The 26,854-nt window shown below is 35.1% G+C and overlaps 4 protein-coding genes and 1 long non-coding RNA gene across 7 annotated transcripts; 3 read left to right on the top strand and 2 right to left on the bottom strand.

The window, feature by feature from the left end:
* On the bottom strand, positions 1-4,403 carry LOC130960568 (putative disease resistance protein At3g14460). Of its 3 annotated transcripts, XM_057885997.1 has the most exons (3): positions 3,292-3,560; positions 869-3,062; positions 1-609 (listed from the first exon to the last, which is right to left on the bottom strand). In XM_057885997.1, the coding sequence occupies exons 1-2, from the start codon at positions 3,339-3,341 to the stop codon at positions 887-889; spliced, it is 2,226 nt and encodes a 741-aa protein (XP_057741980.1). In that variant the 5' UTR covers positions 3,342-3,560; the 3' UTR covers positions 1-609; positions 869-886. The 3 variants fall into 3 exon arrangements, with proteins under 3 accessions (XP_057741980.1, XP_057741979.1, XP_057741978.1); XM_057885996.1 differs by having other exon boundaries at positions 1-614; positions 869-4,403; XM_057885995.1 differs by having other exon boundaries at positions 869-4,403.
* A 6,371-nt stretch (positions 4,404-10,774) lies between these two features.
* LOC130962400 (disease resistance protein RGA2-like) lies at positions 10,775-12,316 on the top strand. Its single transcript, XM_057888617.1, has one exon. It carries the CDS (start codon positions 10,775-10,777, stop codon positions 12,314-12,316), a length of 1,542 nt encoding a protein of 513 aa, XP_057744600.1.
* A 2,911-nt stretch (positions 12,317-15,227) lies between these two features.
* On the top strand, positions 15,228-18,601 carry LOC130961753 (adenine DNA glycosylase). Its single transcript, XM_057887749.1, has 7 exons — positions 15,228-15,896; positions 16,268-16,327; positions 16,412-16,531; positions 16,603-16,700; positions 16,969-17,516; positions 17,880-17,986; positions 18,334-18,601. Exons 1-7 carry the CDS (start codon positions 15,417-15,419, stop codon positions 18,427-18,429), a joined length of 1,509 nt encoding a protein of 502 aa, XP_057743732.1. The 5' UTR covers positions 15,228-15,416; the 3' UTR covers positions 18,430-18,601.
* Positions 18,602-19,366: 765 nt separating this feature from the next.
* Positions 19,367-21,003, top strand: LOC130960565 (uncharacterized). The gene is made up of 5 exons (XM_057885989.1): positions 19,367-19,677; positions 19,803-19,887; positions 19,991-20,193; positions 20,396-20,465; positions 20,729-21,003. The coding sequence occupies exons 1-5, from the start codon at positions 19,531-19,533 to the stop codon at positions 20,881-20,883; spliced, it is 660 nt and encodes a 219-aa protein (XP_057741972.1). The 5' UTR covers positions 19,367-19,530; the 3' UTR covers positions 20,884-21,003.
* A 685-nt stretch (positions 21,004-21,688) lies between these two features.
* On the bottom strand, positions 21,689-22,958 carry LOC130960566 (uncharacterized). The gene is made up of 3 exons (XR_009079161.1): positions 22,776-22,958; positions 22,035-22,338; positions 21,689-21,948 (listed from the first exon to the last, which is right to left on the bottom strand). It is a non-coding gene; the product is annotated as an uncharacterized LOC130960566 (long non-coding RNA).
* Positions 22,959-26,854: the final 3,896 nt, after the last annotated feature.

Here is a 26,854-nt window from a genome sequence, read left to right as displayed (position 1 = left end):
ACTTATGCCTTTGATTAACAAATTAATAACATACACTTGAACCCAATCATGCACTCTAGCACAAAGTTGAACTTACATACATAACACTACATATATACCAGCTTAATTACTCACTTTAATTTTTGACTTAATATAATTTTCTTAACCTTCTAATCTTGTGAATCCTATATATTTATGGTTCATAGGCAATATACTTAATTACATTTGACTTCACTCTAAGAATAGTGAGAAGGAATAGACCTGACAAAGGCATAATATAGAAGCACCCAAACATAATATAGTCACACCAAAGTTTAATGTGGGAAAAAACCTCTCAAGGTGAGAGATAAAAAAAACCCACAGGAAGGTAACTATTATCCAAATCAAAGCTACGAAGATGTCTCAAAACTTAGAAGTACTAATAAGCATACATACACAACTCTTATGCAAGGACAGACACACATCAACAAAATGAAAGAAATGACAGTTTTTCCAGCAGTTCTACTTGAAGCATTAGGAGTGAAGAATCTCCATTTGAACAAAAGAATATTTGACCATCCGATCATTCACTTGATGATAATGGGAATGTAGAGAGGAACTCCAAAAAGCGCTTGCTCCAAAAAGTGTTTGCTGCACTTGGGAATGTAGAGAAGATGGTCACAACATTAAATCTGATTCATCCATACATCTTAAAAAAAAATTCTTAAATGATGGATGCTCAAGAAAAGATATTCCCTCTCTTTGAAATTTTAATTCATGGCAATTAATTCTTATGTTCCTATTTAAATGCAATTTTATAGAAAAATATGATATGATGGTTAATAAGTATCACTTATGCATGTATGAATTTAATTATGGTAATGACAAACATGAAAGATTAGAGAAATACCTGATCAGTGTTCTCTACTCAGGAAATTTGTTGGCCATTGACTTGAATGGTGGGGATGTGGGCAATTTTGGGCCAAATTAGTTGATGCTTGTTCTTGCAGTGTTCTCCCAGCAAACCACAGTCTTCAATTGTGAGTAGCAAGAGAGAGGGAGGCAACTCTTCTCCTTCCATGTTCTCCAGCTTTGGACAGTATGAAATGTGTAATTGTTGGAGCGAAGTGAGGCAAAAAAGCTTGTTGCACTCCAAAGTCTCCAGATTTTGAAAGTAACAGAGGTGCAAACTGGTAAGGGAGGGAAGCTGAGGCAGCAACCCAACCTGTGTGCATGACCTCACGCAACAAAAATCCAAAGTAAGCTCAGTGAGGGCGACCAAGTTGGCCATCCATGATAGATCTTTCATTAATTCGTCGCTACCTTCCACAACAAGTTCTTTCAAGTTAGGCGGCAAACCACCCTCTGGCACCTTACACATTTTCTGGCAAGCTTGTATGCAGAGAGAATGTAAACTTGGAAAAGCATTCTTGTGACTCGGAAATGCCTCCAACTTGTCGCAATATGTGACGCTGAGATGAGTCAAGTTGGGTGCAGCCAGTCCTTCTCCTGCAAATGACACTAATTTGTGGCATCCATTGATGGTGAGACGTTGAAGAGAAGCGTGTGGTGTATCTGACATTGAAACTGATTCCAGATTCCGACACAAGGATATCTCAAGATTCTTGAGTTTGGGAAAGGAATCCAATGATAGCGAGGTGAGTGAATCGCAGCTGTCTTGTATTTGTAGCTCTACCAAATCATGCTTGATCTGTGGCTGTTGCTGCGGAAATTCCAGCATTCTGGAATCCATGATTGTCAGCTTTTGCAAAGATTTGGGCAAACAATTGTCCGGAAAGGATAAAGGAGACCGACACCTTGAGATGTGTATTTCTTGGAGGTAACTTAGATTGTTGATGCTCATTGCCTTAATTGAAAAAGTATCGCTGTTAAGTATCATCTCTCTCCGTCCTTCTGGAACTTTCAAAACGATTCCCCAGAATACGGCATTAAGCATTTTTCCCTTTAACATTGGACAATTTCTTAATTGAAGCTTCCGGAGTCGAGGAAAAGTTTCTGAGCCAGGAAAGTGCCACTCCTCCCACCATGGCATGTTATATAACTCCAAAGTCTCCAGTGAGGGAAACGGTGCTTCATTCTTGTAAAACTCCTCGCCAATACTCCTCAGCTGATCAAAACCTTGAATGCGGAGGGACTTTAGAGAAGGCAGGTGTCCAAGTGAAGGCAGCATGAAGCAATTCTTGCAATCTAACAGAGATACACTTGTCATGTTTTCGTAGTAACAGTGCCCCAACCAATCTGGAAATATTGGACCCTTGTATCCCCATATTCTCAACTCTTTCAAGCCGTTGTGAGGTTTTAAGCTGTCAAGTATTTGTATTTCAGTTTGTGCATTTATTAAAACCATATCATCGTCTGAAGACCATTTCAACAATAACTCGTCAATATGCTTCTTATCTATCCCTGCACTCCTTGCCTGATTGGCATCAACCACATTCTCCAATTTCTGAATCCCAAGTGATCCGTGAAGATTTGAAAGCCCTCCTAATTCTCGGATTCCATTCTCTTCTTGTCTGCCCACAACAAAATCACTTAAGAATTGCAACTCTTTCAATTTGCTTATTCCTCCCGGCATTTCTTTCAAAGGAGTTTTTCTAACATCAAGATGCCTTAAATTCACAAGCTTATGCATGCCCCTAGGCAACATGGTCAACTTAATACATTCACACAACTTTAATGTTTGTAGACTGTACAAGTTACATAAGGACTCGGGCAATGTCTTAATATTGGTCCAAGAGAGATTCAAATAGTGTAGATGAATCAATGAACCTATTAAATCAGGCAATACATCAAGTTCATAAAAGGATAAAACTCTCAAGCAATTCAGCTTTGATGCTATGCTTCTCATGCTAAACAAATCGACGACATACAAGGATGTTCTCAAAGATTTCAACGAAGCAACGGAATTAAGTATTTTTGAGTTTGGACTATTCAATCTTCCAAATGACAAATGTTGAGTCAGAATCCCTATCTCCGCTTCTTCGCCAAGTTCTTTCAAGTTGCAATAGTAATCTCCAGCAAGGGATATTGCTAAGTCATGCAAGATATTGTGCATCACAAAATAATTGTCTTGACCCTGAACCCTTTTGAAAAATAATCTAGAAATTAGTTCATCAAAATACTTGCAACCAATTTCTTCTAAAGTATATCCTCTCTTTGGTGGTTGTAAAATATCTTCAGCCATCCACAACAAGATTAATTCATCTTTATGAAAAAAATAGCCTTTTGGAAACAACGAACAATAAAGGAAACAAGGCTTTAAATCTGCAGGAAGATGGAAGTAACTTATCAGTAATGCTGGAATAATCTTACTCTTCGCCACCGGAAATTCCCAAATAGCACTCCTTAATATCTTGTTCCATTCATCAACATCATGCCTTGTACGAAACAAGCCTCCAAGTATTCCTGCAACTAATGGCACGCCATCACACTTCTTGACAATCTCTCGACCTATGCTTTCAAGCTCCTTGTTCCCATTTGATTCTGGGAAAGATGCATTTTCTGCAAACACCGACCAACAATTGTCGTCAGACAACTCATTGAGAAAATAAGGGCGACAATCCTTAACTGCTGAAACAACGTTTTCCTCTTGAGTAATCAAAAGAACAATACTTCCCTTATTCCCATATTGAAAAGGGGTCATAAAATTACTCCATTTGTCACCATCAACACTAAAAACATCATCCAGAACAATAAAGAACTTCTTGTTCCACAATTCTTCTTTCAAAGCATATTGAGGTGAATTGAAATCATCAACACTAAAAGTATCTCCAAGGATCTCCTTTAAGATATTCTCTGTAGTCTCAATGATATCAAAATTCGCCGAAACACAAACCCATGCTTTAAGATCAAACCCTTTCATGAACTCCTGCTCGCTGTTGTATACCAATTGGGCTACCAGTGGGAATCTTTTCAAGACCAAGGAAATCTTTTTGTTTTCCAAGATCCTCTATTCTTCTAACTACCCCTTCCATCTTCTCTAACATGTCATCGAAGCTAGGGGACCACCAGGGAGAACTTTCCTCCTTTTGTATGGCAGCTTTGGCGAGGACACTGTCCAGCAAGTCCTCAGCACAGTAAACAGCATCCCCGAGATTATCGAGCCACTTCTTCACCGATGGATTGCCAAACTGCTTCATCTCAGCATCAGTAACAAGAGCTTCAGCACCCAAGAGAGCGGTCTTCAGCCTTTGAATCAAGTCAGAGCCAAGCTTCTTTCCCAGGACCAAGTTGACAGTATCAGTTGTAAGGAACCTGTCAAAGACAACGTTAATGAAGCCAGAAAGAAAAGCTCCACCAACAAGTGCACCAGCCATGATATGATCTCAACAAGTGATCGGAAATTTAATGCTTGCGGGCTTTGTAACGGAACTGTGTGTTGGTTTATCAAAGCTTACAGTGAAGATGAAGAAGTAGTTCCAAATAATTTGTTGGGCACGGATTCGGTACGCTGAAGCTGTTAGCCCACTGAAATGCCAAAAACTAGGGCTGCACATGGATCGGATAATATCCGCATATCTGCGGTATTTATCCGCATCCGATCCGAATTTTGCGGATATTATCCGATCCGCAGAGCCATCGGATCGGATCCGCACTATGCTAGGATCGGATTGCGGATTTGGCAGTGATATCCGCGGATCCGATCCGCAAATCTGCATATCCGCACATCACATATAAATAGTATAGTTTAAGAAAGTAAATCCTAATGTGATATGAATTTTAGTGTGTTATTTTATGAATTTTATGCTATTTTGTTTTTAATTTTTTATATTGTACTTCAACTTAGAATAATTAAACTTAAATATTGTATTTTTGTTATTCAAGAGAATTATTATTGATAATATTTTAGGAGTAAATAGGCTTAAACAGATAAACAATGAATTCTCTGGATATTTTTTATAAAAACAGTTAAATAGAATCTTAAAATAGTTTTTTTAATTATGCGGATATACCCGATATCCGATCCGATCCGCATGTTTTTACCCAAAAAGGTAAAGGCATGAAAATAATCCAAATTGAAACCTCAGTTACCAGAAAGCCACTTGTTGCCTCCTAAGTTGTACTTTGTGAGGAAATCATTCCAGCTTCTGTCTAATGCATCTTTTGTGAATGAGTTACAAACGACGTGGCTCATCTCTTGTTCGATTTTTTCGTGTCGCTTGTAGCCGTTTAGTTTGTTTGGGATCTTCTTCATAATGTGCCAGATGCACCAGTGGTGAATTGTTGTTGGCATGGACAACTCGATGGCCCTTTGCATCGATGCGCATTGGTCGCTGAGAATGCCTTTTGGTGGCTTCCCTCCCATGCAACGAAACCAATACTCGAATAGCCATTTGAATGATTGGTGTCCTTGTTTTTCATTAGTGCGCATCCAAGAAGTGTTGACTGACCGTGGTGATTCACTCCCACAAATGAACCAAAAACCATATTGTACTTGCATACATGGACAATCTCACGGTTAGATGAACCGAAACTTGTGCATATAGTGAACGTAAGTACTGAAGTTGGGTGAACTGAATACCTGTTTATGTTGTAGGTGGTGTTGAATGAAACCACATCTCCAAAATACTCGCATGCAGCCATGCTTCTTGCATTGGCCCAGAATGCATGTTTGATGGAGTGATTGCCTTCGAGGTTGAGCTCGAAAAAGAAATTTTGGTTCTTCTCTTTTATTCTTAGTAGGTACTTCCCGAATTCTTTAGCATCATCTTGTTCGGAAACATTCCGTACTTCCCTTGTGATGTAATTCCTCATGTCTTTTTCTATAAAACTGAGTTCCGGTGACTTTCGGCTGCTGCTACGAACGATTGGTAAGTTTTGCTCGGTCTAATTCCGGCTTCCTCGTTGGTTTCGATGGTTCGACACACAAACATGCTTAGCTCATTGTGTTGTTTGAGCATCTCTGCACGGTCTGGACAGCAAGGGTGTGAGTGATTTAGAATAACTTTGGAAATTGTCCAAAGACTAACGTCCTTCATTATATGTACGTAGATTTTGGCTGGACAGTTTAACCCGGCTGAGGGGTTTGTCTTCAGAGTTGGAGATATCTTGGATTTTCACCTCCCCTCTCTACTTCATACGATTAGTTGATTCTTAACCTCGTCTCCCTTCCAAGTCGTGTTTTTTATTTTCGTAGAAAACCAACATGTTTGGAATAATGTTTGTAGAACTTTCCGACTTCTTCTAATGTCTTGAAAATCATCCCCACCTTTGGGACAAATTTTTTATCCACAACACACCTGGTCTGCATAATGAACCGAAAACATCATTATGGTGAAACAATTTTATAGTTCTCAGTGAACGAAACATAATCCGAAAACGTCATTATAGTGAAACAATTCTATAGTATTGAGTAAACAAAACATAATCCAATATATAAAATTAAAATTAAATTCAAAAAGCTTTTTGCATAACGAACCGAAACAAGTACTTATGGTAAAACAATTGTATACTACTGATTGAACGAAACATAATCCATTATATAAGATCAAATTCGAAATATCTCTTTCTACAATTTAGATTTTGTCAATTCAATTCAATTCAGATTCAGAACACATGCGTCCATTCAATTCAATTCAAAATAGAATTAGGAATTACATTCCATTCAATTCGATTCAAAATTGAATAATCCAAACCTCATCAGCTTGATTCGTTTCAGAATAATAATCCAAATCGCTCTCATTCAACTTATTTAAAGTTGAATCATTCATTGTTTCGATTCAGAAATCCAGATCGAAGAAGAAAATGAAGCTTATTACGTTGAAGTCAATGCAGGTTAATAACGAAGAATGCGACCAGAAAAGAAGAACAACAACAAGAACGAAAATGCAAGCAGAGGACAACGACGAAGCCTATTTCGTTGAAATCAATGCAGATCAATAAGGAAGAACGCAAGCAGAGAAGAAGAAGAAGAAAGCAAACACAAGCAGAAACGAAGGTTTAGTTTGCAGCTTTGTTTACGTTAAGCAAAGTAAGGTTGACGTTATATCTAGCGCATAAATCACAAACGATTTGGAGGTTGGAGGAGGCGCGTGAATCAGTATTTTTTGCTTGGATGTGGAGCATTATTGAATATATTATGCATGAGGCGCGTGCCAATAGACTTGTCCTAAGCTTAAGTCTAAACTCTAAACCAAACCAACCAACTAACAGAAAATAGATACATACATTACGGGGGCTCAAACACTCAAATAATCCGCCAAAAAAGTGATGTACAATGGGCAATAATGGCGATACAGTGATCATGGCGGGAGTAAAGGTTTTGAGGAACGCGAATTCTCATAAGGTGATTAAGAGAGAAATGTGGTCAAGGGCATCAACGATATCTGATGCTGTCCTGGATATCATCGAAGACGCAGAGAAGAAACTGAAGGTTCCACGAGTGAAGTCATGGTTTCAAGGCATTAAAGATCTATGCTATGAGTTAATTGGTGTTTCAGAAGAATTTGAGCTGCAACCGGCGAAGAAGTTACACTTTTTAGGCCTCCCACTCTTCCAATCCCCCAAGGTGGGAAACCGTGAGGCGAGCAGCATCATCATTTGTGAGTTTGAGGCCTTGATTGAAGAAGTCAGAGTTGCATCTTAGTTCGAGTCGGGTTCCAGCCAACGAGGCTGAGCAACTTGGTTCGAGTTCGGATCCAGCACCCGACGAGGCTGAGCCGGAGCCATTAGATCTGCATTCGCCCGCAGTTCCCTCAAATGACGAAGAACCCATGATTGTTCTTGTCTGTTTATCTGAACCGAGGTATAACTCCTTCTAGTGCCGAGATATAACTCCTTCCTCCGTGTGTATGGAGTTTTCTGTCCTAAGGGCACATATGCTGAGCTATACTTCAATCGTCAAGGAACACCGGAGGAGGAGGTTGGGACCTGCAAAGAGACTCCAACGCTCAAGTTAGTAAGAGTATAAGATGAATATCAAATGACTCAGAATGAATAGTGTTTTGTACCTAAGAATGGAGGTGAACGTATTTATAGAATTGTTGTAGTACGATTATTCTAATATTGCGGAGCTGTTACTTAGTGGGTCTAATTATGTGATAACTGCTCTTTAGTGAGCTTGTTTAGAGAGATTTGCGGAGAGATTCTTTAGTGAGCTTGTTTAGAGAGATTTGCGGAGAGATTCCTGTGCCATCTGGGTTGGCACGTAGTTATTTGATTGTATATGATAAGTTCGTTAGGAGAACAAAACACGTACTCTCCACGTACTCTTGCAATGAATAGTGTTTTGCACGTATTCTGATTTATAGTCCTGAGCCGAATTATAGCCAACGGACGGATCATAGCCCCCAAGCTTGACCTGTGAAAATTTTCAATTAAACAGGTTGAGCTTCCGACCTATAAATCGGAATTGTGATTATGGCAGCCCCAAGCTCAACTTGTTAGATTGAAAAAGAGAAAAAAAAATTTGGTAGTAACAGATGAAATAGATAAACAAATAAATAAAGATGAATAAAAAATGTGAGATAGTTATGGCTATTCAATGAGTAGTAGCCCCCAAACTTAAACAGTTATTCGACATTTACTCAAAAACAATTGAATGGTAAGAGTTGTTCGATCAATATAATTATGTGGGGGATACTTTTCTGTTTGAGAACAATTTTTCATGGATGGCATATAGTATTTGATTGACGCGAACTGAAAAGTTCGTTCGTATTAGTTGATCGAATCAATTGTATGATCCGAGAATGTAATGATCAATTGTCTCTGAGAATTTTTCCGACCCACAATAATTTATTGACGAATTTCTTCCAAAGCAATTAATTATTGAATATTGAGTGAATAATAAAGATTTGTAACATAAATAAAATGGGTTGAAAGTAAACATGCATAAATTATTCTAAAATAGAAATAAAATAAAATAAAAGGGATGAGTGATTTTGAAGTCGAATGATTGCATCAAAGTATCACTTCTGTGAATTGTACTTGAGCTTGAGTGTCCAATCTTTATGGTTGATCATTAGGAATAATTGAACATAATAGATAGGTTGATATCTTGTGCGTTCGAAAATTGGAGTATAGTTCGGTTTTGATTTGATCGTGTACTGAATGGCTTACAGATCAAAAAAGATTAATATAAAAAAATTGAAAGTAAAACAGTAAAAATATTTTATTTAATAAAAGAGAGCACATAACTGTGTTTAGACGTATGAACTTAGTTGAAATACACCTTTGAGAAAAAAATATTCCCTGTACTTGTTAGAATATTGTCACAAAATGTATGTATCTCGTCTGATGAGCTTTGGGTGTCTATCATGGATGTCCATCACCGCGGGTTTAGCTTCCGAAGTATAGTGTTATCATTACTAGAATTTTTTTGTTCCTCCTCATTGCCTCGGTTGTTTTTGTTTTTAGTTTAATAATTTGGTCATCCGCTAAACTTTTGTTCACAGCGCTCGGCCTCGGTGGGAGGAGGAGGTAGATTATTTTACTCCTGCAAAATAAGATAAATAATTCGGTAGAGAAAATAGTAGTGGGGTTAAGTAAACTCGGCCCCACGGTGGGCGCCATATGTTCTTGTCTGGTTATCTGAACCGAGGTATAACTCCTTCTAGTGCCGAGATATAACTCCTTCCTCCGTGTGTATGGAGTTTTCTGTCCTAAGGGCACATATGCCGAGCTATACTTCGGTCGTCAAGGAACACCGGAGGAGGAGGTTGGGACCTGCAAAGAGACTCCAACGCTCAAGTTAGTAAGAGTATAAGATGAATATCAAATGACTCAGAATGAATAGTGTTTTGTACCTAAGAATGGAGGTGAACGTATTTATAGAATTGTTGTAGTACGATTATTCTAATATTGCGGAGCTGTTATTTAGTGGGTCTAATTATGTGATAACTGCTCTTTAGTGAGCTTGTTTAGAGAGATTTGCGGAGAGATTCTTTAGTGAGCTTGTTTAGAGAGATTTGCGGAGAGATTCCTGTGCCATCTGGGTTGGCACGTAGTTATTTGATTGTATATGATAAGTTCGTTAGGAGAACAAAACACGTACTCTCCACGTACTCTTGCAACAAAACACGTACTCTCCACGTACTCTTGCACGTATGTATTTAGTTTTAACCAGATTGATTTTGATTTATAGTCCTGAGCCGAATTATAGCCAACAGACGGATCAGGTCGAGATGCTGAAATTCAAGACTTAATTAAAAAGTTGACTAAGGAATCTCATAGATGCATATGTCTTGTTAGAGAAGAGGTTGGAATGGGAACGACCGCGCTGGCCCGACATGTCTACAACAGTACTCAAGTGAAAAGTAAATTTCATTTCATGGTGTTCCTGTCTAGTAATCTGAGGCGAGGTATAACTCCTTCTAGTGCCGAGATATAACTCCTTCTTCCTTGTGTATGGAGTTTTCTGTCCTAAGAGCACAGATGCCGAGCTATACTTCAGCCGTCAAGGAACACCGGAAGAGGTTGGGACCTGCAAAGAGACTCCAACGCTCAAGTTAGCAAGAGTATAAGATGAATATCAAATAACTCAGAATGAATCGTGTTGTGTACCTAAGATTGGAGGTGGACGTATTTATAGAATTGTTGTAGTACTGATATTGTGGAGCTGTTATTTAGTGGGTCTAATTATGTAATAACTACTCCTTAGTGAGCTTGTTTAGAGAGATTTGCGGAGAGATTCCTGTGCCATCTGGGTTGGCACGTAGTTATTTGATTGTATATGATAAGTTCGTTAGGAGAACAAAACACGTACTCTCCACGCACTCTTGCACGTGTGTATTTAGTTTTAACCAGATTGATTCCGATTTATAGTCCTGAGCCGAATTATAGCCAACGGACGGATCACATGGCATGGGTAACTGTCTCTCAACAATTCAATGTGAAGCGAATTGTTAAGTCTATGCTGGAATTCGCTCCTGAAACACCAGAGAAATACGCCGGCAATGAATTTGAATTATTGAAACTTGAGCTTCATAAGTTCATAAAAGACAGCGAACTCCTTCTTGTTCTGGAAGACGTCAGCAACCTAGATTCGAACCACTTGTCAGATCTAATGAACGTGCTTCGTGGTTCCTTTCATAGAATTTTGATTATCACCAGGAAGAAGGAAGTCGCAGAAGTAACAAAAAAAGTAGCAGAATCCACACACACCGTGGTTATGACACGTCTCTCCCCCGAAGCTTGCTGGTCAATTATCAAACATCACGCATTTGGTGATGATCAGGATGAGTCATATTTGGAAGGGTCGTTAGGCCAAGTTGGAAGAAAAATCGCAGGAAAGTGCGGGGGGAAGCCAGCTGTTGCTAAATCTTTTGGTGTTATGTTGCGCGGCAGATCTCTCGGAGAATGGCAGCGTGCATTAATGAGTAGGAAGCTAACCGGGTTCGACTTGACATCTGCATCCATGTTGAGTGAAAACTTGTATTCTAGAATGTCTCCTGCTTTGAGACAATGCTTGCTGTATTGCTCCATCTTCCCTAAGAATCACTCCATTCAAGTAGACAAGCTCGTCAAACTATGGATGGCACAGGGCTTTATTGCCTCCCATGAAGAGGACAAGATGGAAATACAAGGCTGGAAATACGTCAAGCAATTGCGAGATTGCTCTGCTTTCCAAGAATTTGAACTGGATGGTGAGGGCGCCTTGAGATGCAAATTGGAGAAAAAAATGCATGAATTTATCCAAGATCGTGCGCGTAACGAATGCCGCATAATGCTTCCTGGTGAAGAGTCCGGAGACAACGACGCTGGAACAGAGCCTGCTCGTTATCGTCATTGTACCCGTTATTGTACCCTGTATCTTGAAGATCAAACCTCTTTCCTAGATTCAATTGACAATGGAGGTAAACTCAAGGCAGATAAACTACACACTCTAATGGTTTTGTCCAAGTTTTCCGACATGGATCCAACAAATCTTGCCAACCGTCTATGTCGTATGAAGAGGATCAGGGCGTTGGATTTGAGCGATTGCCCAATAGAAAAGCTTCCATTGAAGGCAACTGAACTGCTACATCTAAGGTACCTTAACCTGTCTTTCAATCATAAGCTAAAGAAGTTGCCTTCTGCAATAAGTAATTTGCTTAATTTGCAAACTTTAAATCTCAACGGATGTGCTAGTCTTCGCAAACTGCCAAAAAGTATACGAAAATTGATCAAGTTGCGACATCTTGAGATTCTCTGCACAACAAGCCTTAGCTACCTACCAAAAGGGATTGCAAGCTTATCCTTGTTGAGAACCTTAAATCGATTCTTCGAGTGCAGTGGTGGTGGCAGAAGCAAAGCATGCAGTCTTGGAGATTTGGAAAATCTAAATAATATCGAAGGATGTCTTACCATAGATGGATTGGGTGGTGAAACTGAATTTCTGAGGCTACAAGAGCTGGTCTAAAGAACAAGAAGAATCTGCGTGGCTTGGAACTGTGGTTTTCTATCGTAAGATTGAAGGCCAACGATCTAGTCCTACTTGATAGCTTAGAAGCACCTCCTCAATTGCAATCCCTTGGAATATTTGACTACAGAGGAAGTTCATTCTCCAACTGGATGATGGAATTGAACAAACTAACACACCTAAAGCTTCATAGATGTAGTAAATGCAATGTTTTGCCCCCTTTAGGGAAACTCCCATTCCTTGAATCATTTGAGATCACGAATATGCCTAATGTGAAGATGGTAGATTTCCAATTTCTGGGAATAGGATTAAACCATGAGGATGCTGGCAACGAAGGCTCCTCGTCTGATGCAATTGCATTTCCCAGATTGAGAAAGCTTCACTTCATAAAGTTGGATAAGTGGGAAGAGTGGACTGGACTCAATGTCGATGGTGGAGATAAGAATATTATGCCTCTACTGTCTTCTTTGTCAGTTGTAAACTGTGAAAAGTTAGAATCACTTCCTGACTACATCAAGAGGAAGGAAAATCTGAAACCAGTTATTGAAGAATGTCCTTTGCTACTAGAAAAAGAAAAGGCGCAAGAATAGATGAAGAGCTTGGATTTCAAGAAACAAAGCAGATTAAGGTAAGCTATTCTTCAAACTGTCTTATGGTAAACATTGTTGGAGCTAATATCTTCTATTAGCTAGCTATATTTCTTTGTCAAATATGTGGACTCTGCATGGCATGCAACTCTGATTTCATAGTTTCAGTTTGCTTGTTATGCAATTTAAGTACATTCATTTTAAGTTAACACTTTCAATAGAGTCAGCAATAATTTTTTAAAAATTCTTTTAAGTTTGCTTTGTTTATTTGAGTTTCTGTTTTTGTCGGAAGACTGGTTCTTACTGCCTGCTCTAATCTCAAAATTGAACATTTTTTTAATTGATTAATTTTGTTTCCGCCTCACCTTTTAATCAGGTCCAGTTTAGTGTGCTTTCAGCCATCCATGGCATTTTTAAAGGTGTTCAAAATCTGCAACCACTGTGGAGTCTCCAAATAATGTTGCTCAGATGTGGGTTTTCAACTTTTCTGTGCTCTGTATTAAAAAGGCTCTTAAGAAGTTGAAGATGGAAGGTCTCTGGGGTCTGGTGCCAAAATTAAAGTTCAGTTTCTCAATAAATTGTTTCCAGAGAATATTGCACAGATGTGTGATTTCAACTCAGTTTGGGAAACATCTAAGTTTGATACTATGATCATGATGTAATAAGTTATGGCTATGTGCTAGCATGACTATTGAGTTTCCTATCTATATTCTGTGAGATTTCACTGTAATTTTCCTCTTTCCATGTTTGTGTTCCTCAGAGAACCTGTAAGTTGTAACACCATGTCTCTATAATTTCGTAGCATTTTCAGTTTGAAGTAAAATTGGTGGCTGTTCTGTTTTCTTTTTTTTTTTTCAAGTAGTAAAATTGGTGTATAGTCGTGTAAAATTTTACATTATTAACCAGATTAGCTAGTAATCAAGTATATTACTAATTTACTGTGAGTTTATATATATAACTTGGTAATCAACTTGGGTTGGTCGAGTGGTCAACTTACTCGTCCGCTTAAACAAGTGTCGGGGGTTCGAATCCCGCCTTGTGCATGCAGCAGCCCTTAAATGAAGCTCCGATCCGCAATGGATTAGTCTTTAACTTATCGAGTTGAGAATACGTGGGCAACCAAAAATATATATAACTTGGTGTGTAGTAAGTTCTATGCATTTCTTTTTCTTCAAGAAGACAGTCAAGATATTATATTTAATCAGTTTTGGAATATGCTTAAAAAGCTTTTCTTGAGTTCATATTGATATGTGTTTTATAGATGATAGAGGTAATGTGTATTTTGATCTTTAAAATTAGTTTAATGAGTTAATTTTGTTTTTATTTTTTTTTTCTAATAACCAACCTCATCTCTTATTTAAAAAATATGGTTGGATTAAACTTTCGTCATCACGTGCAATTATTTTTGTATAAAGTTTATTATTAAAGATGGTTAGATGAAAATTTAATCAAATATGTTAAATTATCTCATTATTATCAACTATCAATAATATATAAAAATAATCGCAGGTGAATTTTCATTCTTTGTTAATCCAGTGCTTTTTATTTTTTGACTTTTTGTGTTGTAGTTCAGATGGTATTTTTTAACAATGTGTTGTGTAAACTTTTTTTTTTATCGATACCACAAATTTTAGGGTTAGATTTGTGATTTTTATTTTTTTAAAAAAACTTACAAATCTAAAAGTCAAATTCATCATTTTTTATTTTAAATGTTTTAAATATACGAATCTAAAGGTTAAATTTATATTTTAGTAAAAATATTTTTATTTCATCACAAATCAAACTATCTAATTTGTACACTATAAAAATTTATTCTCAGATTTTTTAAATTTAAGGTCAAATTTATTATTTAAAATTAAAAAAATTATATAAAAAATACACCAATTAATTATGATACTCGATTATACACAATTTTTTTCATTATTAAAAAAATTTGCCTCCGAAGGTAATTTAGAGGATATTTTTAAATCTAGTAAACACTTATTAAGAAACATAAAATTGAGAAGGAACAAATGTCTGACACCAATTTAGTCCATCTATCATTCACAATAAATTGTTTAATATGTGTTGATAAAATATAATTCAAAAAAATTATTATAGTGTAATTAGATTTTTAACAAATATTATCATAAAATAAATTAATCTTTTTTAAAATCAATCTATTTCGTAAACCTCTTAAATAATAAAAACTTGTTGAGAATCAAAATGTTTAACTTAAAATTTCTTAAATTCAGATTCGATCCGCAAATCAACAAAATTTAATCTAAAAAGTGCAAATATTATGGACTTTCTAAAATTTGTTAGGAACCAATTTTAGTGGATACTCAAAAATATAAAATTGACAAGTATTGTATAATACTAATAATAACTAGTGGAAAAAATTGACGATAATCCTGAGAATGATTTATAATAATTCAAATATTGGGGGAGGGCGCCCTACCGCTCTGCATAGCTCTCCATCTCCCAAGAAGTTGTATCACAGTTCATAGATTGCATCATGATTATTGATTTGAATGCCAACAACATTGGATAGAGCTGTTAACCCACTTCTGAGTTCTGCATCACAACTGTTTGTTAAAATGTCTCAGAGGAACAACATGGCCAAGGCCACTGTTATTAGGGTCAGCAACAGAAAAAGGAAACAAACTTTGGTGGAAGAACACCTTCAACTACAAGACATAGAGGATTCAGCACCTTCTTCTTGCTCCTCCTCATTCACCAAAGATGAGATTCACAAACTGAGGCTAGCCTTGTTGGAATGGTATGACAACAACCACAGGGATCTTCCATGGAGAACTTTCAAGAATGCTTCCAATGGCGATGATGAAGAAGAAGAAGAAGAAGATGATGAAGAGGTGCAAAGGAGGGCTTATGGTGTGTGGGTTTCTGAGGTGATGCTTCAACAAACAAGGGTTCAGACTGTTATTGCTTATTACAACCGTTGGATGAAGAAATGGCCCACTATTCATCATCTAGCTCAAGCTTCTCTTGAGGTACTATTCCCATCACTTATCTTTCATTGGTTTTGATTCCTTTCTTGCTACTTGCTACCCTTTGTAATGATGTTAGTTAAATTGCTAGAGATTTCTGCTATTCGAATGCTATTTTCAGTTATGATTGTCAAGTTCTAGATTTTTTTAAATTTTTTTTTTTATCTAGTTATCATGAACATTGCTCAAAATGTTGTAGTTCCTCTGTTTGTTTATATCTATCATTGTTCACTCTTTTGTTAATGAATTATTTTTATGTGCTTTGGATTACAGATATCAAATTACCTTTTAATCTTTTGAAAACTGAGAAGCATTTGTTGTAGTTGGTAGACTAATTGTATCCTCCCAACGCAATTGGTACCATCTTTGTGCAGGAAGTAAATGAAATGTGGGCAGGTTTGGGCTACTATCGAAGAGCTCGTTTTCTTTTTGAGGTGATCTTTCGTTACAACATTTGATTTTTCCTTATACCAGTATGTGCTCTAAGCTTTGAAAATTGTTTCCCTTCCTGCTGTTAGGGTGCGAAGAAAATCGTTGCAGAAGGAGGAAGGATTCCTAAAATGGCTTCTATGCTACAAAAGATTCCTGGAATTGGGGAGTATACAGCTGGAGCAATTGCCTCTATAGCATTCAACGAGGTTTGTAGGCTGTTTCTGTGATTTTGGTTCCTAGAAACTTGCAATTGGAAACTCATGGATTAAATTATCAGGCAGTACCTGTTGTTGATGGGAATGTGGTAAGGGTGATTGCTAGATTAAGGGCCGTTTCTGCTAATCCGAAAGATTCAGCAACTGTTAAGAGATTTTGGTGAGTTTTGTGAACTTCAAGAACAAATTATTTATGTCATCAAAAGAATGCAAACTATTACGTAGAAGGTGAAACATGTTTTAGCTTTTCAGTTGTATGATTTTTTTTTTCCTTAACTGATCTTTAGACTGATGTGAGAAAATGGAAAAATCGAAGCATATTTTCATGCATCAAATCAAATTTTCAGCTTATATGTTTAGGCTTGTATTTCTTTTTCTTTACTATCTTTCTTTTCTTTGTTCTTTGTGGGATTGATACGGAGATTAAGGAAAGTAGCAGCTCAGTTGGTCGATCCTCTCCGACCAGGGGACCTCAATCAATCACTGATGGAACTTGGGGCAACCGTGTGCATGCCTTTGAATCCGAGCTGCTCATCATGTCCAGTATCAGAATTTTGTAAAGCACTGTCAATTTCTAAAGAAGATACTTCTGTAGCGGTAACGGATTATCCTGTAAAGGGCACAAAGGTTAAACAAAGATGCGACTTTAGTGCTGTATGTGTTGTTGAGTTACTTGGAGCTGATACAATGTCAGACGAAAAACAGTCGACAAGCAAATTTATTCTTGTAAAAAGGCCTGATGAAGGATTGCTTGCCGGTCTCTGGGAGTTTCCATCTGCCTCTTTGGATGGCGAAACTGCTTCATCGGCTAGAAGAGAGGCAACGAATTACTTCTTGAAAAATGTTCTCAAAATCGACGCCAGAAGCAAAAGGACTTGCAATATTGTTTTGAGGGAAGATGTTGGGGAATTTGTTCACATTTTCAGTCACATTCGCCTCAAGTTGTATGTCGAGTTACTAGTGTTGCAATTGAAAGGTTTGTGCCTGTCTATCTAGCATTGCAAGATGGTTTCGGTATTTTAATTCTCCAAGGAAAAAAAAAACATTTACCACTACCCCTTTCTCTCTAAAACTTAAGAAATATTTTTGTTTCTAATAGTAAACTTTAAATGACAGTCCATATCCTATTACACAAACTGCTACACTTGAAACTTAGTCAGGTGAATTGGCATTTCACAACTATATTTACCTTGTATCTATGATTCCTTAGTTTGAAAGAGGAAGATTCAATAAAACTGCTCTTGATTTAAGTGTTTTAATTGCATATATTTTGACTTCGGTGTGCACACAGTACTTTTTGGTATTAACGTTAATTACCTGTTGATTTATTTTTTGTTAGGGAAAGTAGAAGATTTGTTGAGTAGCCATGGAAATGAAACTACAAATTGGAAATGTGTTGACGGCAATTCGCTTTCAAGTATGGGACTAACAACCAGTGTAAGAAAGGTAGCTTGCTCAGACTCCAACCTTAACATAATCTTTTCCAGTTGTATGATATGAATTGGTCCTTATAAACTAAAGGATTTGCTTTTTAACATCCTTTTATGTATTGTTATATTAGCAAAATTGTGATTTTATACTAAAAGGTCTTACGAATGCAAGCATCTAAGTGGCAACAATATAAAACTCTTTTACACTTTTTAAGATAATTAAACTCTAAACTACAACTGCTATAAATAATTGTGCACTATCAAATCAGTTAAGAGACATTATTTATTTTACTAAATATTTTGCTTCTAGTGAGTTAAGGGTTGAACTTAAAGTTTCATATTCTTGATGCTTTATATATGCAGGTATACAACTTGGTTCAAAAGTTCAAGCAGAAAAGTTTTCCTTCCCATGTGCCTGCTAAAAAGAGAAGTAGAACAACCAGAAGAAACATAGTCTAGTACAAGGTTGAGAGCATGGTTCAAACTTGCTATATTGTGCTTACCTAAATATAACAACACTGAAATATTTTTCTCTTGTATTTTTAGAGTTCATTGCTAAGGTGCTTTCTTTACTTTGTAACTTATGTTCAGCAAAGAATCAAGAGGACAAACCTATATGACATAATTTATTTATTTATTCTATACCTATACCAAATATTACATCTCTCTTTCAACAAAAACAAAAAGTAAAAATAATAATAATCTATTTGGTTTTTTTCTAGTCTAATGGTATAGAGACTAAGCTATTAAAATGATACACCTAACACGATATAAATCTTCAATATTTAAACAAACTAAAAAAATGGTGGGATTAAACTAGCAACCATGTTACATGTATATCAAAAATTAATGACTGTGTATAGAAATATATATTTGGCATATCAAAAAGTTTCATTATATTAATGTAAACAAGTTGATTATTCTACTATTGTAAGTTTGATTATTTTACTATAGTGGGCTTATTAATTTGGTAGCTGAATATTTAATTAGAAAAATATGTGAATCAATATTTATAAATATACATAAATACATTATGGTTGACTTAGTGGTTTATTTTTTTTATACACGTAGTAAAAAAAATTGTTCAAATCAAATAGTGCATGCTTTGTTGAATTTTTTCACAAGTAAAAAAAAAAGGGTTAAAATAATTAAAGAAAAACATGTGGATCTGGGAGAAAATCTCCTAAAAGAGTTAAAAGGAGTTTTAGTTTGTCTTGGCAAGTTCAATATGCGGTTGAAATCTACTACATTCATTCATTGTCACTACTCTAGTTTTGTACTCTAGTGTTTCCAACAAGTTTGTTATATATTTTTTTTTAATTTCATTTTTCATATAATATTAGATAGATAGAAATATAAGTCATAAAAATCAGTGGTACATATTGTTTCAAAGAACCATGTGGATCAGAGGATTCTTTCATTTTGTTCCTCCCACTCTAGTTTCTTTTTTTCTCGCTAAAACCATCATCAACAAACCAGTGACAACAAAAAGAAAATGGTTGGAGATTGAACAAGGAAAAAAGAAAAAGAAAAAAAGGAAGCATTTAAGATAGGAGAATAATGCAAATGGCAATTTTGTTAAGAGGAGGAACACTTGGTGATTCTAGCTTTCGTTTGTGGTCATTAACTACTTCACCTTCTTCTTCTTCTTTGCATGCTTCTAAGAATTCCATACCCTCTTCATCATCATCACCAATTCCACCTTTGGTATGCTTTATATGAATCAATAAAGAAAATTTTGATGTCTTCTATTGGATTGAGTTTTTGGATTAAGATTATTCCAATATAAAAAAGTTCACTTTCTTTTAATGTTTGATTTTCTTTTGTTGCAGATTGTAAGCAAACTAAAATCAGCTAACAGAAAAAACAAGATCACATGTTGTTCTGCTGTTCAAGAATCATCTACTACTACAGCAGGTGTGTTCATGCATTAACACAATAAAAGCTATGGTTGAATCTTTCTTTTATTTATTAATGATTAGTCTAAGCAAAAAACTATAATTTCATCTTATGTTCATAGCTACTTCTGAAACAAAGGAGTCCGAAACAAAAGAGGTAAAGGCGGCAGCGACAAAGGCCGAACCGGCGAAGAAGCCTCCAGCTAAAGCACCGGCCAAGCCACTACCTCAGATGATGGAGGAGGATGTGATCCCTTCACTTAAAGAAATACTTGAAGCTCAAGAAGATCTTTCTGAGATTGAGTTGGTCTTTAAGGACAATAAGGTTAGTAATGTGACTATATGGCACCTATGTTATTGTTCATACAGAGTGTAATATAATGCTACATGACTAGAACTATTTGTTAGTAACATTGTCAAAATTCATCAAAATTCAACTAGAGTAGTTTATTAAGATTGTGCTCACACCTTGCAAAATTATTCATGATTGATTAAATCTTAATATTTGATTGTGCCTTGATTGACAGTTGGAAGGTTCATTCTTGAAAAAGGGAAATCCATATTCATTTTGGGCCTTCTTTCCTACAGGCATAACTGGTAGGTAACATTTTTTTTGTGTCATTGGAAAAACTAGGGTTATACGACTACATTTTTTAACTGCAGACTTAATATAAATACATGGATATAGAGACACAAAGTTATGTTTAGAGTAGAGATCAGTATAAAGAATAGTAACTTTTAAGACGAAAATTTTGTATTTCTCTGTCTCTGTATTTATATCTTGTCAAAGTTATCGAATGTTGTCTTCTATTAAGGAACATGCATATGTAATATGATATTATTTTTTTGGGTTGGAACAGGTCCAAAGGGGTTTTCATTGTCATCATATAACTCAGGACCAAGCACCGTTGAGCCATTTCTTGTTGATGAAAAGAAAGTTACTGCAAAACTCATAATCTTCTGGGTTGAGAAACGTTTGGCAGCACAGGGTATCATTCCTGTATGGAAAGAATGATTAATATCTTCAAAATAGTGAAAATTTTTCATTTTTATTTTGGTTACAAAGTGATGTAACAGACAATTTAACATTCTATTGTCCCTTGGGCCTTGGCTTAATTAAAAACTATATTGTATATACATGTGTTTATGGTAGGACATTTTGATTTAATCAATGCACAAGATTTTGATATTTATTTAGTGAAATCCATGTAAGAGAACATATTCTCCAACAGAATACTACCCATGTAAGATAAAACGACCTTCAAGTACTTTAAATTTTGGCAATTGAATACGTTTCTCATATTAAAATCAAAATGATTGGAACAGAATATGCTTGTGACACTTGTATAATCAATAATCTTGAGAAAAATAGAGTTAAGATTATTGTAGTTCATCATTAAGAGAGCCCCTTTATTCAGGTCAATAAAAATAGACTCCAAAAATCTTTCAAAGCATAGACCTTAATTAGTAGCATTATAAATAGAATATAGGTAACATAAACTGCACCCAACAAAATTTCCAAGTCCATTTCCATTCTCATAGAACTATAAAACTTGAGAAATACTTGTGTAATCTTAAAGTATATTTCATATGGTAACATTATCTTAAGATCAATATCCAATCTTAAATCTTGCATTCAACTGTGGTTGGTTTTATCAAAATGATAAACCAGAATTCAAACTCAGTGGTACCTTCATAAATTCCATCAGTTACACGGCCAATAGTGTTGTTCAAAAAGTTGTTCTCTCTCAAAACCATCAAATGTTTCAGACCAGGCCAACTCAAACTCCAAATTTACTGTCACCATAACTACCAGGTGGTACTATAAAACACAAATTCAGTTGTAAAATCTATGCATATCATGTTTAGCTAAACTCTAAACATCAGCGAAAACAGGAATTCTGAAAGATAAAAATGTATATTTGACAGGAAATTGATTACAGAATGCAGATTCAGAAACCTATCTGACAGATCCTAGAACTTGCAATGTATTATATTGTCAACTGTTCCATGCTTCCAGCTGCTTCATCTATCTTAACAGCACCGACTTGAACGCCTCGCCTCCATGGACAAAAACAACCTAGTATATCATCATTAGCTCAATAAGTATTCCAAGATAATCTATTCAACTATTACCTAGCTATGAATTTTCATTTCTTCTCTAACCTTTGCCCTCTTCTGGTCACCATCGGCATCATCACCATTGTCCACGAATCGGGGGGATGCGTCCCGGCTGCTGGAAAACCAGAGTACATTGACATGTTGCCGGCTCCCACAGATGCAGATGGACCGGAACAGGTATATAATCTGGGCCCACGCTCAGCATTGCTTCCACTTCTGCCTCTCCAAAACCCCTTAAACAAGCTATTACGGATCTTACAATAGCAACTGTGGTATCACGAGTAACCCGATAATGTACCATATTTTGATCAGGGGCTATCACTGTAAGTTCTTGTACCTGCTGAGCCATCTTAATATACAGAAAAGTAATACACAGAAATCAGAAATCAGGAAACTACTATTACGCTGAAACAGAACAGAATCAACCAATTCTTCAAATAAAGAAGAGAGAAGAAAGAAAAAACATATTGATAACTGATAAATGTAGATAATTATAATAAAGAATTCTCTATAATTTTTTCAAGATTCTGTTTCGGAAGATCTTTGAGAATCTTCAAAGAAGAGAGACACAAGTTCAATAATATTGCAGCTGCTGAAGTTGCAGAAACTGATTATCGAAGAAACCCTTCTCACACAGGGACAAACCGAGGAAACAAGATAAATAAAAATCAGAACTAGGAAACACCCTAAGACATGCAAGATTTATGAATTTGTTAAAAAGGATTGTGATCCTTTAAGCTGATTTATGAGATCATGCAGACGAACAGAGGAAAATTCTTAGCATACCTAAATTTTGAGATTTGAAGACGAACAAAGGAAAACGCAGAAATAGTGAAGAAGAAGTAGCGGAGAAAACGGTTGGACCACCGTGAGCAGCAGCGAAGAGAATCGAATTGAAAATTTGAAATGGGTTAATGCAGAGTTTAGGAGTGTAATTTCCTGCTTTTTATAGGGGTGTTTTAGTCTTTGTCATGAGTTCATGATCCATGATGGATCTTGACATCTTGTAGTCCCTATGAATTTACACAATGCAGCCCAATATAATAAAAAAAAATAAAAAATAAATAGATCCTGAACTTTTAATTCGTTTAATTTTTTTAAGGATTGAAAAATATAAAAGGATTTTTGACCACTCAAAATTTTGTATAATGGGTCTTTTTATTCAATCTATTTTGTCACACGTTACGAATTCAGATTACATGGCGCGTGGAAGTGAGTACGTGTCGCAAAGATGCTGTGAACGGGGTTGATGTGGTCTATCCTAAAAAGTTATGGGACATATATTTAGGGGTGTCCGCAGATCGGATCGGATCGGATATGGCAAAAAATTCGATCCGATCCGCATTAAAATCATCGGATCCAATATCCGCAACTTTTAAGGTTTGATCCGATCGGATCGGATATCGGATATATCTGCAAAACATAAAAGTATTTTTAAAAGCTTATTTTTATTAAAAAAATATCAATAAAATTCATTTTTTCTATTCTTTTAAATATGTTTACTCTTAAAATAATATTAAACATACTTTTCTTAAATAATAAATTAAAATAATATAACATATATGATAATTGTTAATTGAAATAAAACATAAAAATAATATTTACTTATTTATTTCTTTAATTTTGCGGATACGCGGATATGCGGATACCAACACAAAATCCGCAATCCGATTCGATCCGATCCGAAAGCCTTGCGGATCGGATCCATATCCGCAATTTTTGGATCGGATTCGGATAAACACCGCGGATATGCGTATCGGATCCGATCCATGGACACCCCTACATATATTGGTCTTTGTGCAATAAGACGACGTCATTTCAGAAAGCATTGTGCAACGGTTCATATGAGATATGTCAATGATGTCCATATCAGTCACAGACAATTACAGGAAGTCCTAACCCTTACGTTTTTCCTCCAAAAAAATACAACGCTTTGTCTCCGTGTTGTCATCGTTGTTGTTCCGTGAAACAGTTCTATTGAAACTTCGTTGTTCTACCTGCGTCCGCCGTGGAGAGTGGTATGTACATTGTTGTTGAAACTTGTTCTGCTTATGCCGTTTATTTGTTATATAAGTCGTAGGATGGGATTTTTGGAAACTGTAAGTGAGGATAGTAGCTAATTAGTTGTAGGGTTAGTCATTTTTCGGGTATTGTTTAGTGAGGTTTTGGAGATTTTATTAATAATGTTTGGTTTTGTATTTAGTTTTGAAAAAAATGTTACAGATGGATGATGTATTCGGTGTTTTCATGTTTCATCATGGAAGTTACTTTTCAAAAGTACCTACCGGTGAGTTAGTCTATTTTTATGGTTAAATTGAAAGGTTTTCACTCATGGATTTTGATTTTGTCAATTTTAGAGACCTGATCACATTGTTCAAAGGACTAGAATATCAATCGTATAAGAAGACTTATTGGTATGATCCGAAAAATAAAAATATAGACAGAATTACATGTACTGAGAGGGGATGCAAGGATCAACCAAATGTGATAGGCTAAGTTGAGAAACAAAGGTACGGATGAATTTCATATATTTTTTATCATACTGTTAATTGACTTCATATCGTAAATAGTGCTTGTGAGAAAAATAATGAGATTAAGAAAGAAGTTGATCTAAATGAGTTAAAAAAATTAAATAATTTATCTATTGATGATGATAGTAATGACAATGAGAAAAATTAGTTGTATAAACTATCATTACTTGATTATGAAAATGATGAAGATGATGAAAAAAAAAAAAAAAAACTATAAAGCTCATAATCTTTTGGGTTGAGAAACGTTTGGCAGCGCAGGTATCATTCCTGTATGGAAAGAATGATTAAAATTTCAAAATAGTGAGAATTTTACATTTTCGTTGGGGTTGCATAGTGATGAACAAACAATTTAACATTCTATTGTCCCTTGGGTCCTTGGCTTAATTAAAAACTATATTGTATATACATGTGTTTTTGGTAGGGCATTCTGATCAATGCACAAGCTTTTGATTATTTATTTAGTGATATCCACGTAGGATGAAACAATCTTCAAGTATTTTAAATTTTGGCAATTGATATTTTTCTATTAAAATCAAAATGTGTCACGATTATATTTAATCTGGTTGTAACTGACGTTTAGGAAAATTTTTTCAAACAAGTCTTAGAAATCGATATTATAAAAAACAAAACAAATAAAATTTTTAATTATACTAAAAGGTAACATATTTTTAGCATTATTTTTAAAATATACTTAGTATATTTACATAAAATTCAACTTTAATATTTATAGTAAAATATGATTTATTAGTTTTATCTACTAGAATATTTACAAAGTAACATACTCAAGTCACTAAAATCGAATCCTATTTATGTTACACAGTTTAACAAATCTAAAGAATTTTAAAACTATTTACACAAAATATCAAGTTCTTGAATAGTAAAAGGCTCACCAACACAAATAAAATTAGAGCAGAACTGATGAAGTTGGATTAGGATAAAGACTCATATTTTAAAAAAATGAAAGAACAATAGAATGAATTTTGTAACTCAATGAATAGATAGAACATCCATAATTTCACGAGAAACATCTGTATAAATAATTAACTTTTAATAAAAATAAATTCACTTTAATAACAGTGACAAAAATATACTCAAACATAATGATAATTACTTATAGACATCAAATAATCAAACTTTTTTATTTCATATAAAAATAATAAGAACGTTATTTAATTCAGAAAAGCCAAAATAACAGACAAAAATCACACTTAGGTTATTTTTGTGTGTGTAAATTCTGAAACAGACATACTCCACTAATTTTGTAAACATGAAATAGACAGGTACTTTTTTTCATTCATATAGACCTAGAAGTACAATTATATACTGACATGGTGCACCAAGTCTAGTGCTTACAGCCGCTAGCTACAATTTCTGTTATATAGCATTCCAAAATATTTTGACATAAAATCTTAAACAAGTTAAAGTTGTCAAACAAATTAATAAGTGTATCATCAAATCAATACTAACTTTATATTCAAAGTGTATATGCAAGATAATATTTACATTATAATCTAATTTTTCAAATGACAATTTCATTAATTTCAACACAAAATATTATGTCTCAACTATAATTTTTTTTGTAAAATATTTACCATAAACATTATATTGATAGTAAATAACTAAATAATAAATTTTAAAATTATTTTCAGTAATTGTAAAATTAATACAATGCTAAAATTTAACTATAGATACAAAGTTTACTTACAGATTAAAATCCAAAAGAGATATTTATACTCCACAGAGAGTGATTCTTTTGAGAATTTAATATCACAAACATAATAATAATAATTCTAATAAGTTAATTTTAGGGTTAAGTATGATTTTGGTCTCTAAGGTAGGGGTTGAAAATTTATTTCGTCCCCACGTTTTTTTTTTCTTACAAAATCGTCCCTAAAGTTCAACTTAAATTTAAAATCGTCCTTCGGACATTTATACCCTTACCCTCTATCACAATTTTGACATATCCTCTCTTGCTCTGCTTCTTCATCTTCTTTAGATTATGTTCTGCTTCTTCATCTTCTTCAGATTATAAAAAATAGACCAAAATATTTAAAGAAATTCAAGCAACTTGCACTTTGAACAATAATTAACAAATTCAGCAGTATCAATATTTCAGATTCAAGCCAAATCAAAAGTAGAGATTCATTAATAGAGCATGACATTCAAATATTCCACAGCAAATTTAGAACAAATTTTACAACAAATTCAAAATCATCAAACAAAAAATTCAGATATTTCACAACAAATTTCACAAAAAATTCAGAAGTTCCACAAGAAATCCAGTTCACAAAAGAAGAAGCAACCACAGCAGCTACAAGCAACGTCAACAGAAAT

This window comes from Arachis stenosperma, chromosome 2 (assembly GCF_014773155.1).
Source record: "Arachis stenosperma cultivar V10309 chromosome 2, arast.V10309.gnm1.PFL2, whole genome shotgun sequence".
NCBI classification, from domain to species: domain Eukaryota; kingdom Viridiplantae; phylum Streptophyta; class Magnoliopsida; order Fabales; family Fabaceae; genus Arachis; species Arachis stenosperma.
Note: the sequence above shows the minus strand (reverse complement) of the source record. Positions and strands in the feature narration are given on the sequence as shown.

Bases quoted from the DNA above. Each gene is read 5' to 3' on its own strand.
- LOC130960568 (XM_057885996.1), bottom strand. From the start codon at position 3,841: ATGAAAGGGTTTGATCTTAAAGCATGGGTTTGTGTTTCGGCGAATTTT.
- LOC130960565 (XM_057885989.1), top strand. From the start codon at position 19,531: ATGCAAATGGCAATTTTGTTAAGAGGAGGAACACTTGGTGATTCTAGC. The intron at 19,678-19,802 runs GTATGCTTTATA...CTTTTGTTGCAG, and splicing joins CATCACCAATTCCACCTTTG to ATTGTAAGCAAACTAAAATC. The intron at 20,194-20,395 runs GTTAGTAATGTG...CTTGATTGACAG, and splicing joins TGGTCTTTAAGGACAATAAG to TTGGAAGGTTCATTCTTGAA.
- LOC130961753 (XM_057887749.1), top strand. From the start codon at position 15,417: ATGCCAACAACATTGGATAGAGCTGTTAACCCACTTCTGAGTTCTGCA. The intron at 16,328-16,411 runs GTGATCTTTCGT...TCCTGCTGTTAG, and splicing joins GAGCTCGTTTTCTTTTTGAG to GGTGCGAAGAAAATCGTTGC. The intron at 17,517-17,879 runs GTTTGTGCCTGT...ATTTTTTGTTAG, and splicing joins ACTAGTGTTGCAATTGAAAG to GGAAAGTAGAAGATTTGTTG.
- LOC130962400 (XM_057888617.1), top strand. From the start codon at position 10,775: ATGGCATGGGTAACTGTCTCTCAACAATTCAATGTGAAGCGAATTGTT.